General features: G+C 36.6%; 1 protein-coding gene across 2 annotated transcripts in view; it reads left to right on the top strand.

Annotated features, from left to right (window-relative positions):
- The window catches only part of KCNH7 (potassium voltage-gated channel subfamily H member 7), a 532073-nt gene that overhangs the window by 441834 nt on the left and 73063 nt on the right, over nt 1-17176 (top strand). For both annotated transcript variants that reach the window (XM_004375431.2, XM_012555277.2), the window contains one exon: nt 14078-14503. In XM_004375431.2, the coding sequence (XP_004375488.1) occupies nt 14078-14503 (426 nt within the window). The remainder of the gene's footprint in view (nt 1-14077; nt 14504-17176) is intronic.

Genomic DNA, 17176 nt, shown 5'->3' with positions numbered 1-17176 from the left:
CTCACTGGCAGTGGGTTTTTAACTGACTCTTAAGCACCAGACATACCCAAGCAAGTAAGACTTATCAACTACAAACTTGCTAGTAATGTCACACTTGCTAAGGTTACTTAGTAACTTTATTTACTCAGTCCCTGACAGGAAGACATTTCTCATTTGGAAATTTAGCAGCAAAGAGAAACTGTTCTCAGAGTCAGGTTATTAAAAAGCAAAGCATATGCTGAGAATTAGCATACAATTCACCTTGTAAATACTCAGAAAATCTCTGTTAGTAATGGGGAATCAGCTCTCCTGTGTCTCAGTGAAGATGCTATCCATGACTTCACTGTAATTTGAGGCACATTGACTACTAGTGCCACCCCATTATTTCATGCTTCATCTTCTTTCTAAATATTCTCTTCTCTGACTCTCTTTTGCCTTTCTCTCTCTCTCTCTCTCTGTCTGCCTGTCACACAGCCACACACACACACAAACCTGATGATTATAAATGTGTTTGTGGTTCTAAAGGATTCAGAGAGCCATAGAAGTTCATGCCCTTAAATCAGGGTGCTTAACTTTTTGTATATCAGAGATAACTTTGAGAATCTGATGAAGGACATAAAGACGTATTGCCTGAAAAATATACAGCCTCACATACCATAAGTTCTTTTTAAGATATTTTAAGGGGCTCACAAAAGCCCACCCATACATCCCAGGATAATACACTGTGGTGTAATAATCATGTGCTTGCTCACATACATACGCACACATATACATTTCCCCCTTATCTTGGAATTCCCGTGGATCGTATTTCCAATTTCTTTCCTTAAAATGCATTAATCCATACATGAAAAGATGCTCAGAATCATTAGCCATCAGAGAGATGCACATCAAAACCACAATGAGATACTATTTCACTACCACTAGGATGGCTAAGATTAAAAAAAACAGAAAATAACAAACGTTGGCAAGGATGTGGGGAAATTGGAAAACTTACCCATTGCTGGTAGGAGTGCAAAATAGTAAAGCAGTTGTGTTGAAGTTCCTCAAAAAACTAAAAACAGAACTACTATATGACTCTGAAATTCCACTCCTAGGTATATACCCAAAAGACTTGAAAGCAGAAACTTGAAAAGAGACTTGTACAGCAGTGTTCATTGCAGCACTATTCACAACAGCCAAAAGGTGGAAACAAGCTAAATGCCCATCAACAGATGAACGGATAAACAAAATGTGGTACATACATACAATGGAATACTACTCAGTCAGTCTGAGAAATGAAGTCTTGATACATGCTGCAATATGGATGGAGCTTGAAGACATTATGCTGAGTGAAATAAGCCAATTATAAAAGAACAAATATTGTATAACCTCACTTATGTAAAAAGACAAGAAAAGGCAAATGTATAGAGACCAAAGTTTATTAGTGGTCACCGGAGGTGGGAGGGAGGGGGAAGAGGAGAGTTAACGGTGATAGAAAAATCACATTGATTAAGGGTAGGGCTGCACAGCTGATTATTGTGATTACTGTCAATAAGTTGTACACCTGTAAGAAGTTGAATTGGCAAAAGTTGTGTTATAGATATATTTACAACAATGACAAAAAAAGAGTAGCTGCATCTAGGGTCTTAAAAGCTTGTGAGTGGCCATCTAAGATACGCCACTGGTCTCACCCTGTCAGGAGCAGGGAGGATGAAGAAAACCAAAGACACAAGGGAAAGATTAGTCCAAAGGACTAATGGACCACAACTACCATAGCCTCTACCAGACTGAGTCCAGCACAACTAGATGGTGCCTGGCTACCACCACTGACTGCTCTGACAGGGATCACAATAGAGGGTCCCAGACAGAGCTGGAGAAAAATGTAGAACAAACTTCTAACTCACAAAAAAAGACCAGACTCACTGTCCTGACAGAGACTGGAGAAACCTCAAAAGTATGGCCCCTGGACACCCCTTTTAGCTCAGTAATGAAGTCAGTCCTGAGGTTCACCCTTCAGCTGGAGATTGGACAGGTCCATGAAACAAAACAAGACTAAAGGGGCACACCAGCCCAGGGGCAAGGACTAGAAGGCACAAGGGGACAGGAAAGCTGGTGATTGGGAACCCAAGGTCAAGAAGGAATAGTACTGACATATCATGGGATTGGTAACCAATTTCACAAAACAATATGTGCACTAATATTTAATGAGAAACTGGTTTGTTCTGTAAACCTTCATCTAAAGTACAATTGGAAAAAAAAAAAAAGATAGCTGCTGAGGCTGCTTGTGTATAACCAAACACCTCATGGATTTGGTTCCTTGGTTTGGATGTTTAGGGTCATCTTTTGATGGAACATCCCAGTTAATTGGCCTAATAATATGTTTAGTGCTTCTATCTTACTTTGTAGTTCGTTGCATAGTGCCTGAGATCTTAAAAGCTTGCAAGCAGCCATCCAAGGCACATTTGGTCTTCATTCACCTGGAACAAATGAGGAAGAAGGAGAGTCAGGAATAGGAGGAGGATATGGAATTGTGTCTAATTTCCTCCATGAACAACTGCTTTGCCATGAGACCAGAAGAACTGGATGATGCCCAGCTACCATTACTGAACATTTTAATCAAAGATTCCATAAAAGAATACTGATCAAAAGGAGGAAAACACAGAATAGAATTTCAAATTCTCATGAACTCTAGACTTTTTGGAGCACAGAGGGTAGGCAAACCCCTGAAATTATTACTCTGAAATAATCTTTAAACCTTAAACCAAAAATATCCCCTAAAGTCATCTTAAAACCAAACAATAGTTAAGCTTAACTAGTAAAAAATGTCTGCCTTACATATTATGCTGTTTTAAGAACTATCTATATGGGATCAAATTGACATCAGCAACTCAAAAGATTAGATAGGAACCTTAGGGGGCAGTGATTTTATGATAAAGAGGGAGGAACAACTCAGAAAAGCAGGGTGAGAATGGTTGCACAACTCGAAGACTGTAATCAATGTCACTGAATTGTACATGTAGAAACAGTTGAATTGGTGTATGTTTTGCTGTGTATGTTCTCAACAACAACGACTAAATAAATAAAAGTTAGAAAAAAATGCTTTAATTCTTGCCCTGTAAATGACACAAACTCAGTAAAATTGCACTAATTTATTGTAATTGATAAACAACTTGTATGAGTTAAGAAAAATCACAGAATTGCAGAATCTCAGTCGAGCACTAGGAATCATCTATACTGACCTTATTTTGTCGCATATATTATTTCTACAGGGTCCTTGGAAAGTATACTCAAATTTTGAAACTGATAGCACTCCCTCAATACTTACTGAATTCATTTTAAAGAAATAGCATTTCATTACTTACAGCAAAATAGAGAAACTCATGAAATTTCAGAATATGCTCAAAAGTAATTTTCTCCAACTACCCACGAGATGTTTGATTTTCTTTATGATTGGGGATTCCAACCAGACAAGCTGAATTTTCCCTAGTTCTAGGATAGTTGTTTTTATGAGAAAATATCTTATCACTTGCTTAAACTGAGTCCTTTCAAAGTGTTTGAAGGTTTTTAAAAAATAGTTGGTTCCTATCTTAGTCATCTAGTGCCGCTATAACAGAAACACCTCAGGTGGATGGCTTTAACAAAGAGAAATTTATTTCCTCACAGTAACGTAGGCTAGAAGTCCAAACTCAGGGCATCAGCTCCAGGGGAGGGCTTTCTGTCTCTGTCAGCTCTGGAGGAAGGTCCTTCTCATCAATCTTCCCCTGGACTAGGAGCTTCTCCATGCAGGAACCCTGGATCCAAAGGACATGCTCTGCTCCCGGCACTGCTTTCTTAGTGGTATGAGATCCCCCATCTCTCTGCTCACTTCTCTCTTTTATATCTCAAAAGAGATTGGCTTAAGACACTATCTAATCTTCTAGATCTCATCGATATAACTGCTGCTAGTCCATCTCATTAACATCATAGTGATAGGATTTACAACACATAGGGAAATCACATCAGATGACAGAATGGTAGACAATCATACAATACTAGGAATCATGACCTAGTCAAGTTGACAGATATTTTGGGAGGACACAATTCAATCCATGACAGTTCCCTAAATTACTACTTTACACATAGTGGCAGACCAAAGAGCAAAACCAAAGTTCAACAACAAAAAAAATTTGTGTCTTAATAGCAAACAAGCAAAACCAATGGACCTAACCATCTGCCTTCTGCTGCCTCCATCTCTGCATGTCTGGCCTGCTCCAAGAATCCAGAGAGCTGGATTCTGCCAATAATTATAATTAATATTAAATATTATTTATAACTTAATTTGGAAATGTTCAAGTTAAAGTGTCTAAAACTTTAATTATATTAGTAATTACCAGATATTGAGTGCTTATGGTAGAACAGAGACTATACGTGGAACTTCTGTTACATGACTTAATTCACAGCTGCTTATGAGGTGGCTATTGTTTCCATTTCACTGTTCAGGAAATTGATGCTTGAGGAGATTTAAAAAGTGACCATAATAGAGCAAAGATATATAGCAGGATCCTGTCTCAGTCCAGACCCTTGTCTAATCAGCATTACTTGACAGATAATGAATTTTTAATTAGTGGAAATTATGACGTCATTTTTATTATCTGGTGTCCATCCATGTGTCTAGCATTTCTGATTTGTCTTTCCTGTGTCTTGCACATGTGTGTTCATTCAAACGCAAGGTTTTCAGGTCCTTGGCAAGAAGAGATTCTAGATCATTCTCTTCATCCACCATTTTGCTGTAGGTGATTTGTTGGCATTGTTGTTATTAGGTGCCATCTAGTCGACTCCGACTCATAGTGACCCTATGAACAACAGAACGAAACACTCCCTGGTCCTGCGCCATCCTCTAGTAAAGGCGTTTTGTTAAACTGAAACATTTGTACAGAGTCTTCTAAAATCCTTTATTCTACTGCTGGAAACAGCATGTGTAGTAGAAAAACATGGGCTTTACCCCCACAAAAAAGTGAGTTGAATACTGGTATGGTGTTGTACATAAGAGCACAGGACCTAGAACCAGACAGTCCTTGGGAAGTTAGCTAACCTCAGTTTTCACATCTGTAAAGTGGTATAGTAATAGTGCATACGTTGCAAAATTGTTGTGATATGTAATGGGATAAGGCCCACAAAGCCTTCAGTAAACGATAGGCATTCAATAAATGTAAGCTAAATTGTCTGGTTGATAGTGCTGTTGCTGGCTGCGAGGCCTCAAGTAAATTATTCAATCTCTCTGAACCAGTTTCCTAGTCTTTAAAAATGGAGACTATAATGCTATTAAAAGAGAAGCTGACAGAATTGAATGCCATAATTCAATACCTGGCCTGACAACTAACATAAGACACTCAGTGTTAACTATTCTCTTTCTTTTTCTAAGAGAAAGCATTGATGAGCTGAGCAGGCATTCTCTTGGGAGTCACTGTGTCATCCCATCCACCTTATTTCAAAGGAATAAAAGCAAAGACCAAAGTAGGCTGACCAAGGACACTAACGAGAACAGCTCAGGTTCCTTCCCAGGCCTCACTGGTGGCAAATGCAGGAGTGAAGTCAGTCTTCTCTCACTTAAGGAAGGAGATGTTGGAGAAAGCACATCATTCCCCAAAGAAGCATCCCTCTTGGTCCTTTTTGGTTTGGTGATAGTAACTCTGGAGGGACACCTGGGCAGAAAGAGCCTGACTGAGCAAAATGAGCATAAACACATCTGTTTCTTTGTGCTTCTTTACCACTTTCACACTACCCTTGCAAAGGTCACCAAACTAATGGGTGAGCTGGTTCTTTGATGGCTACGTTATTTTCCTGAGTTTAGAGGTGTCTTTAAGGATCCCTGGTTGCTCAATCTTTAAGCACTCAGCTGCTAACTGAAAGGTTGGCCATTTGAACCTAGGGAGAAAGACCTGGTGATCTGCTCCTGTAAAGATTACAGCCTAGAAAACCCTGTGAGGCAGTTCTACTCTGTCACACAGGCTCACTTTGAGTCAAACTCCACTGGATGGAAACTAACAACAAGAGTTGGCTTAATTCTGTTACATATTGACATATTATGTGTCATTAACACCTGCTATGTGATTTAATTAAACTAAACATCAAGAAAGAGCAGGGATGGTATGAGTTAGGGACTTGACACTTTCTCTCCTTCTTGTCTGAGGTCTTTGTCTCATCAAAGATCCCTGTCTCAGTTAGGGTAATGCTAGCTGCTGTAACTAACAAATTTCAATATTTCAATGGCTTCTCCCAATAGTTTATTTCTTGCTCAAGCAATAGTGGAAGCTGATATTCCTGTTCAACAAGGGACTTTTCTTCTCTTGATAATTTGGTGACCCCGGTTTCCTCCATTTTGAGGCTCTACCATCCCTTTGGCATTAACAACCTCAGGCCTTGGAAACATCTGCATTAACCTTTCATGCAGTGGAAGGAAAAAGAGAGAACATAAAAAGACACACCTACTTCTTAAAAGCTTTGACCAAGAAGTGCCATTCGTCAGACACACAGCCATACCTAGATGCAAAGAGGACAAGGAAGTGTAGTTCCCAGCTAGACAGACACATTCCAGCCTCAACTCCATTCCATGGAAGGGAGAACAACACATTTTGGTACACAGCAGGCATCTCTGCACAGCAGCATCATAATTCTTTCTCTGATTAATTTTTTGTCTTGCCATTACTACTACCTCTTTCTTTTTAACCTACAAGTATGACCATTCAAAAACTATTTTAGGTGCCCATCATGTATATACCAGGTACTATGCTAAGCCCCAGAAATATTGGCTAGACCTTTTCTTCATCCCTCATTTTAGTTTTCCCCCAATGTATTCCCCTCTCTCTTTATACTCTCTTGGCAAACTAATCCAGGTTCCAGAACTTCAGCCACTGCCTCTGGAGGGTGAAATCTCTAGCTCCAACCCCCTCCAGAGCTCTATCCCAGACCTTCCAACTGTCTGCCAGACACCTCCTCTTCTGTGTCACCTGCCACTTCTACCTCAGTTTGTCCTAGCCAAACTTTATTTCTCCTGTCTCTAAGACTGTTCCTCAATCATGTGTGCTTTTGACAAACATTTGTGAAAGGCTTCTTATGAACTAGTCTGCTAAGTGATCCCCCCTCCTCAATTCCATTTTTTCTTAAATTAGACCAATGTAAAAACAAAGGTAAAGGTAAGAAAATGTAGAGAAGAGTGCTCGTGTATAGTTTCCATGGGAAGGGAAAGCAGAGAATGAGGCAGGGAAGCAAATATTAGGCCAGAGAGCCTCTGGTGTCAGCTACCAGATGGTGTCACAATCTCCTCAGATCAGTCTACCACAGGGCTTAGGGGTACAAAACCGAGCGGCACCATCCAACTAACCATTGGCTTGGAAGTCAAGAGTTGATGGCTCTGGAAGAAACTGTAATTATTAATATGCATATATTTAAAGTAAGTTATTAATATATTACATGTTTAAGATATTATCTAACCTATTTCCCTCATATTCTGAGTCATATATTTTAAGAAGCATGTATTTTTCATATTAGCATTAGAAAAATTATTTAAATACAGAATGTTACAACTAGTTTTCATGGTACTGATTTTACTACTATCTAGTTTTAATATTTAATTTAATATAAAAAATCTTATGTGACACATTTGATTCATCGTGTAATTCTTTTTCATCCTTTAATTTTAGTATCTGGATAATCATCAGTAGGACTGCCTATTTTAATTATAATTACTCAGCTTTTATTGTATTTCTCAAATCATTTGCCAAAAAGCCAGGGGAGTTTAAAACTTTCCTGATGCTATATAATCTATCTGATTCATTTTGTTACTGACTACTCTCTCTGATAGATAAAAATACAGCTAGCCTATTAGTTAAGTGCAAGTCCCGAGTAAAGGATAAATAACAGATGAGCAGTCTCTACCAACACCTCAGCATGGTGTTTAGTGGCTGCCAAAGGTACTGTATAATCTTTTGAAGGCTTAATCGTTCCCTATTGCACTTTTAAAAAGAGAAGAGTAGTTATTAATCCTAGTGTTCACACAAATTTTTCACAGTAGATCTTCATTGAATAAATAGTGTTGTTTCGTATAAAGATTTTGGTTTTATGTAACACTTAACTGTTAGAGGTTAAACAAATAGCAATGTGCTAGCAAGAAGAATAACTGTATGTGGTAAAGAAAACTATATTCTGGGCTGTATTAAACTGTACATTTAATTGGTAGTTTGAAGAACAAGAGAATAGAAACGTCACTCTGGAGACCATGGAGTTTCCCTTTTTTTACAGTGAGGTTTTTTTCTCTTCCCTTTTCTTTTCTTTCTCTCTTAAAAGAAAATCCTTATAATAGTTCAATTAATCATGTTTTGTCTTCCTAAAGTATGTTATTTCTCAAATGTGTAGGAGAAGTTGGCTCTCCTAAGGAAATGTGACAGACTTTGCAGCAGCTCTTTTCTTTTTATTCGTTGGCCCCTTAGAATCCTATTGATGTTGTTAAAACAAATTTTTGCCTACCTAATATTTCATTCCATCCATACAGTTCCAAAGCACTGTCATGATTAATTTTAACTTATTGTAATTTATGATTTGTACACTTATCCTCTCTATTTCCAAAGAGATATGAAGTGACATAAAAAAATAGAGATGCATTTATACCATTAAGTGAATATAGAACAATTAAAACAATGTAAGCAGAAATAGAAATAAATGTCCTGAAGTTCTAAACGAACATATTTTCCTGAGAGGGGGAAAAAAAACTATAATTAGTGAAATAACTCATTGTCAGTTCTTTAAAAACAAACATGAGAAGAATACTTTTGGTTCCTCAAAAGAGATGATTTTTTTTTTCTAGAAATGGATTCTAAAAGAAATGTATCATGTAAATCTTTACAGAAAAGACTTGAAATAACACACACATTGCACGTCGTGGTAGTTCTGTGGGGAAAATGCAACATGTACTTCTTATATCAATGCAGAATGAAAGCTTGAAGGTTTAACATGAAACTCTGAAAAAGTAAAAATGTTTCAATACAAGGCTGAACCTGATGAGTCTCCGAAATGTGGCTGTATTTTAATCTAACCTGATGAGGCAATGCAACTCAGTGTACTCAGAGGAATCAGCATCTGCAGACTTAGCATGTCCTTCAACAATCTTTTGTAACGATTTGTCCCAGCCATCAATTTGATGGAAAATGTAACGCCAAACAGTTCAAGCCCGCGTAAAGTCAGGATTGTGTACAGTTTGTGTGGCTGAATGGAGGTCTACATAATATGAATTATATGTGAAGAGAGAAAAGTAAACGTTCTGCTGTGTAAATAGGAATCCATACTTGCCTAACAAGAACTAAATTAATTCTGATAGGGATGAGCCGTGTAATGCTTGTCGATGGAGCTTTAGTTGTTTGTTTTTATCCCATCAAAAAGTTAATTTTCATCTCCTTAAATAACTTAGACGTTTCTGACTGAGATTCTAGAATTATTTTTTAACTTTTTATTGTGAAAAATTCTAAATATATTATAAAAATAGAGAGAATAGTATCTACCCATTGCCCAATTCCAATAATAATCAACATGCAGTCAACGTTTTTGCATGTAAGCAGCACTTCTCTTCCCTCCCTCCTCCCCAACTCTAGATTATTTCAAAGGAAACTCCACATTTCACCCACCAGTATTTCACTATGTATCCTTAAAAAGTAAGGAAAAAATTTTAAAACATAATCTACATTATCATTGTCACACCAGAAAACAGTAATTGTCAACAATTCCTGTGGAAGCTTGTCTGTAAGATGGCCACAACTGATTCCTTCCCTTCCTCTACACACCTGCCATTTCTTCATCAAGAGTTGGAGACTATTCCTCTACCTTTTTTGAATCTGGGCTGTCCTGGACTGCTTTGGCCAGTAGACTATGACAGAAGTGATGCTGTGCTAGTTCTAGAATTTAAGAGGACTAAAAGTTTCCTCTGCCTTCTTGGAAGTACTGAGCTTCCACATGAGAAATCTTGCTGAAAAGACCACAGGGGAAGCCCTATGGAGAGATGCTATATGAAGAGACTATATATATATGATTCTGCTTCTTTTTGGTTCTTCCTCCATTCCATTGCCAGATGCAGATATCTAAAACCAAACTTGGCCACCTTGATTTCCCTGCCTAGTAACTTTTAACAATTCTCAAAGCATGGAAAGGAATACTCTCAAAGGGCCATGAGTTCTCTTGGAGAATCTTAAAATTTCATTTATCTTGGTGCAAGTTTAAAACAATATTATAATATCCTGAGTCATAAGGATGAGCACCTAATAATAACAAAGTACTGAATCCAGTGCCAATGACTGCATTTGGATTTACAATAGGACCTCAAGATGTTAAAGTATGCTGTATAAATGAAATTTTTGAAGTCATTTCACTAGTAAAAATGGTGAGAGTGATCGTGTAACACATGCATACTCATACAGAATTCAAAAGAACCTGTCCCATAGCATTTGGTACTGTGCCAATTACTGAGGATGCTTTGTCAAAACACATTCCATTGTTGCACATACCAGATTACAATTGTTTTCTATTGACAGGTATGTTGGAATATAAGCAATGAAGTACCTTTCTAATCCCAGTTCCAGAAATAATTTGACTAGGTAATCATTTAATGCAGAATTCAATAATGCCTCAAAGGTAAATTTAACTTCAAGTAAACAAAATCCTTATAGAGTTGCCAAGTAACATCATTTAAATTGGCTTTCAAAGCTTGGTAGGAGCAGAGTTTGCATTAAGGATTCAGTTAGACTATCCTGAATTAGCAATCAAATCTTTCAGGTTTTTAATAGTCTTTTGACAACATACTTTTGCAAAAAGACATTGAGATTAAATATAGAAAAGGATTTTATCTACTAGATGAAACCATACAAAATCGCCAGTGTTCAATCATTTTGATCTACAGAAATGTCAAATCTTGAATTAGTGATGATAAATTGAATTCACTGGTTTTGTAAATATTTTTTGTAATTCATTGGTTTCATTTTTAATCATATTAAGAGCTATGAGCAAAATAAGTTTCAACCTAGTTTTATTTTTATGTATATTTAACTAACATTATAAATAATATTAGCAAGTCAGCATTGGGGTTCTGCAATGTCTTTCTCTTTAAAAATAGTCTGTGTATTATTCAAGTGTGAGAAACCCCAGCCTAAGGGACAAAGTCTGAGCTCCCTATCTTGTCACAGAAGACCTTCAGCAGCCTAGCGCTGCCCCTCTCCACCACCTTCCTCCAGTGCTACTTTTCTTCCTTTGTAGCGTTCAGCAATATAAGGCTGCTTACAGTTCTGCTACAAACACAACATTATTTCATGCCTTCCTACATTTGTTCATTTTGTTCCCTCCCCGGGCATATCCTTTCGTTCTCAACTTTCTCATCCCCCAGCTGCCTCCTCTTCCAACTTTTACTCAAAATCTCAGTTCAAGTGCCATCTTCTTTATGTGGGTCTCAGAAGGGCTCCCGTTTTCCTGCAGATCTGTCTCTCCCAATAGAACATAAACTCTATGATATCAAGCACAGTGTCTTCCCAATTTTTACATCTCCAGCTCTTAGCACAGTATCCCTCTAAATGTTAAATGAATGTCTGTTGTCGTGTGCCATCGAGTCAAGTCAATTCCAACTCATAGCGACCCTGTAGAACAGAGTAAAACTGCCCCATAGGGTTCCTAGGCTGTAATCATTAAGGGGGCAGATTGCCAGGTCTTTTCTCCCACAAGCCGCGGTGGGTTCAAACCGACAACCTTTTGGTTAGCAGCCAAGTTTTTAACCGTTGCACCCCCAGAGCTCCTTAATGAACGTCTATGTATGTGGAGTGGAAAGGGCTTCATCAACAGTTTTCACTAATCAGTGGCAGCTCCAAGGGGCTTGATGCATTCTAATTTATACTTTTGCTAAAACAGGTATTTGAATTGCTCTTGAGTTGGTGGTATCAGAAGCATGTCACTTAAACAGTGAGCAAGCTCAAGCAAATATCCCTGTCTTAAAAAAGACTTTCGTTGTTGCTGTTATTCTCTTTGGATGACCTTTTCTTATGAGAAAAAATTTATTTATTATGTATTTAGGGATTTGGAAAGATCTCAGCAGCTCAAAAATTGTAGTCTGGTTTCCCTAAAGGACACTGTGTGCTTAATCTAATGAGAGAGGGGCCTGGAAAGAGAATGAGACCAAACTTTAGATAACTTTGAAAGTCAGAATAAGGTTTTGGATTTTATTTTGTACTTTCTAAGTAGTCATTGCCTGTATTTGAGAAGGAAGAGTTGCATGATGGCGATTTAAGAGCTGATTCAATTCCTTCCAGACCAAAATGTCCTGCATTGGTTTTCTGTGCTATTAATCTGCTCTTATCAAATGACAGATAATCCAAACATTATTCTTATTTGGATTTTGAAAGTGAAAGTCTTGTACTCATATATACATATATTTTGAGTTCTGGGGATTTTTAATGTCAAAAATAATGAACTGACTTTATTTCTAGATTTGTGTGTGTGTACGTGTGCTAAAAATTAACTCCTGTCATTTCTCATGCTGTTCTAAAATGAAGCCCTGTTTTCTCCATAAACTGACTGGTTCAAATTTACTCTGGTCCAGTTACAAATGGTTAGGTACTTTTTTTTTTCCCAAGGCTAATTAAATCAGTTTATCTGTTGTCTAAAAGCAGCTATGCCTATTTTAGCTGAACTCTTTTGTTTTGTTATATTTAAAAGTCTTATTGAACCTCATTTGGGATTGTTAATTAACTTCTCAAGTTCTTTTTTAAAAAGGTGTGGCAACAGATCACATATTAAAAAAAAGCCTGAGATATGACAAAGAAAATAAGACACAAAATTGAAATTTGCCTGAGATAATAATTTATTATTATAATCAAGTTAGAGCCAACATGGATAGAATTACCAAGAACACAGAAATAACATTCTTTGACGAACCATTGGAGGATTCCCTGAGGTCCACAACACAAAGCTGATAATATATTAGCTGTGTTTAGAAGAATCTAGTCTAAAAAAATGCACTTGGTAAAATTAGGGTCACTGCATATGATATGTGGGGTAGTCATAGAAATAAGATTACAATCCACCTTGTCTTTAAAAAATGCCTACATTCATATGCCATTTGTGCAGATATCAAAAATTTCAAATTTGTTAAAACCCATGTATTAAGAGTAATCACATTTACTTGCTAGCCAAATAATGTTTTTGTTTCAACGTTTGTTTTTGAAACTCAGTCTAAAATCACAAACTCATGTTCTTTTCTACCTGATAAAGTCACAATTCAATTTTAACTCTCATTTTTTTCAGATGAACTAAGCCTCTAAAAAGTAAAATAGCTTAGTCTACCCCATGCCTTATTAAGTAGAATAAATCTTGGAGGCTAAGCATCCTTTGGTGCCTAAGAATCTTGCTAACATTTCCAGATTAATATTGTACCATTCTTCTTTCACAATTCTCTAGATGTTGATGTAGGATTTGAGGTAAAAGTATGTTTACCTCAGAATAGAAAATATTCTCTACAACTTCTTTAGGAAAAAACTGTTACATGTTTATTCTTATTTCATTTGCCTTTGTTTAAATGTTTAAAAACAAATTTCAGGTGAGAAAATTCTGCTAAATTAAAGATTTGAATGAGTTGGGTTTAATTTATCAAGGTTTAATTATAAATTAAGTATATGTAAATTAAATATGACCATGGATCCTGGTAGACTGCTGGATTCATTACAGCCAATTCTTTCTTAGGTGTCAAAACTGAATTACTCATGTATCAAAACTGATTTATGATTTTCTAAAAACAGCCATGTATTTATATTTCTGAGTAGTAGTATGTTCCAAAGGAACCAATAACTATTCATCATTACCTCAGTGACAGTAGTCATTATATTGCAATGAAAAGCATGTTTATCAAGAAATATCAATGAGATTTGCATGGGTCAAATATATTGCATAGTAGGAGTTTATATGGGTCCCTTTAAATGTATGGGTGCTTTTCATACATGCTTCAAAATTACATGGATCCTTTTAGTAAATTTTGCTGCATAATTACCCTAATGTTTTTATAGGTTTGCCAGATGAAATAATGACATTTTATGTAGCATATGGTCTTCTTTTCTACACTTAGGTTCTCTCTTTAGGAGCAGATGTCCTGCCGGAATATAAACTGCAGACGCCACGCATCAACAAGTTTACGATATTGCACTACAGCCCTTTCAAGGCAGTCTGGGATTGGCTTATTCTGCTGTTGGTCATATACACTGCTATATTCACCCCCTATTCTGCAGCTTTTCTCCTCAATGACAGAGAAGAACAGAAAAGACGAGAATGCGGCTATTCATGTAGCCCTTTGAATGTGGTAGACTTGATTGTGGATATTATGTTTATCATAGATATTCTAATAAACTTCAGAACAACATATGTAAATCAGAATGAAGAAGTGGTAAGTGATCCAGCCAAAATAGCAATACACTACTTCAAAGGCTGGTTCCTGATTGACATGGTTGCGGCAATTCCTTTTGACTTGCTGATTTTTGGATCGGGTTCTGATGAGGTAAGAGCTGCTAAGAATCTTACTTTTATGAAAGATTGCAATTATAAAAGTTAATCTATTTAACTGAAAAAAATAAAATAAAATTTCTTTACAAACTTTCCATATCTCACAGATGAAACTCATTTTCAATTGTAAATGTTACAAAATGAAACAGAACCATTCACCGCTGCAAATCATTCACAATTTTTTTCTGTTTTTTGCTAAAAGATGCTAAAGACTAATCCATTTCTTAACCAACAAATTAAACTTTGAGTCAAGTGGTACACACCACACAGCATGCTCCCAGGGTGTAAAACCTTTACATTTAACTTCATGGCTATAAAACTGTCAAACATTAAGAATCTCTATTTTTTAACTCGTAATTATGATTTGAAACAGCAGGGACTTGTTTTTTGTCTAAATTATGTGCAAGAGGGCACCTTCTGAAATGTTTTCTTCAGTGCCCTTTCTCTTAAATAATATCTAGATTGGAAAATACTTCTTCCATGTTCCCAATACCTTATAAAGTCAGTAGCTTAAGGAAATACGAGAAGTATATGTATAGTGCATTTTCTGGGTAAAGGGTCCGTAACATTACATCAGATTCTCAAAGATATCCATTCAAAAGAAGTTAAATGCTGTCATTTAATTGCCACTGATTTTTATTGTAAATAATTTTCCTGGATTCTACAATGGAAATATTTACAGAAAGTGTGAAAGTGGTTCTAAAGGAGTAGGTTGAGAAAGATAATAACCTCAATGTGCTGAATTTTTAAAATTTAGACTCCTTTTCTGCCTAAGATCCCCTCACCACCACAGTTTTTTAGGTTGTTTGTTTGTTTTTGGCAAGAGAAGACCAAATCACAAAAATCCCTTCAGATGGTTGCTTCCGACAATTAAGGCTTCAGGGCAAAATAACCTTCCTTTGCTAAAGGGAAATTATAGGTTTAGAAGTAAACTGTCTCTCATAGCACATGCCTGTCAAACTGTGGGGCAGTTAAAAGCAGGACAGAAGAACAAGACATTGTTCCTGGATTTTAATAGTTACATCCACTACAAACCTTCTACAATGTCTGAAGCCTGAATTTCCTCATCTGTAGAAAAGGTAATAATAACTGAATAATACCTTCCTCTCTGAAGTTGTTTTTGGAAACGCTAATGAGATAATACATATAAAATTCTTAACAAAATACTAAGCTACTGTTAAACTAGTTGAACTTTTAATAGAATCTCCTCAGTTTTAATTAAAGACAAGAAACAATTTTTTTTTATTAATCTTCCTCTTCATGTGTTTCTTACAGTGGGTGACCCATGTAATTACAACAAATGAGCTCTTTTTGATAAGTAATTGAATAAAACCTCACTCCTAGAAAATTTAAAATACATACACCAGCTTAGTGAAGTGAAAGAATGAGTAAACAGGCCAATAGGATTGTCAGGGGAAATTGGCGTACTTATGACATTTAATCAGTAACAAACAAACCAGGAAGCATTTGGGTATGCTAATTATAGCCATTCTGGTAGAATTTCTAGGATTCAGTACTTGATTAGTTTAACTTCATTTGCCGTATCACTGAAAATAATAAAATTACATTAAAATGTGTAATACAGATGATCATTATTTCTAATAAACCTTCCTCCAAGTAAGCTGAAACAGGAGAAAATGTACATGATTACATTAGTTTAGGATGATACAGTCTTAGGAAGATAGGGTATCCAGATCACCTTTGTCATACAGCATCAAGGAAAAGGTGAAGCTTGCCCGAGAGAAAACAAGCTCCTGTGTGATTGCATGAGTTCTCTTCACATTCCCAAAGCTGCTGCTCACTCTGTTTAAGAGGTGATGCGATACTGGGAGGATCCTGGCTATGATGTCAGGCTGACCTGGTTTGATTCTCTTCTCTAACACTTATTTGATGAATTTAGGCAAGTTATTTAACTCATTTAAGACTTTATTTCTTTTCTGTAAAATGGTGAGAGCTGGGTTCTTGTGATTTTTAGAAAAAAAAAAAACCTCAGCATTTATAAAGATACCAGCCCAGTAACAAGCACAAGGTACTTGCTTGCCAAGGGTTACTTTCCTTCTCCTTCACATCTCTTTGAATTAATGTCCCTTCAAAAGCTAATACATTATCACATTATCCATAAATATCTTACTTATTCATTTTTTCAACGAACGTTTTTTGAGTGTCTTTTATCTTATATGGGTTATTCAGATTAGCTAATTTCAGATTAAAGGGACCCTGAAAAAAAAATGAGAGGTAGAAAGGAAATACTTTGAAAGACAACTATCGGTTTGCAAAGGATAGGTGCATGGGGTACACGGTGGGGAGAAGCAGGTAGACATCAAGGATAGCAAGTGGATTTGGAGATTCATAAGTAAACAAGAAAAAGTCTCTGTTCTCCACAAGCTTACACTCTAAGATTGGGGAAGAGGTTGGGGGTGGGGTGGTGGTGTCAGTAGAAGGCAAACAATATTAACGAACGAACAAATAACTGAGCAAGATGATTTCAGTGAAGAATAAATGCTATGATGAAAACAGCAGGTGCATTTGACAGAGAATGACTGGGATGGAGTGGATATAGGGAAAGGCTACTGAAGCGGTGACATTTGAGTTGAGATTTGACCAAAAGGAATCAGCTACATGAAACTTCAGTGCAGAGTATTTCAAACAGAAGGGAATACTAGTGAAG

The sequence above is a fragment of the Trichechus manatus genome, unplaced genomic scaffold (assembly GCF_000243295.1).
Source record: "Trichechus manatus latirostris isolate Lorelei unplaced genomic scaffold, TriManLat1.0 scaffold00036, whole genome shotgun sequence".
Classification (NCBI taxonomy): domain Eukaryota; kingdom Metazoa; phylum Chordata; class Mammalia; order Sirenia; family Trichechidae; genus Trichechus; species Trichechus manatus.
The sequence above is the reverse complement of the archived record's forward strand: the minus strand, read 5'-3'. Positions and strand labels throughout refer to the sequence as shown.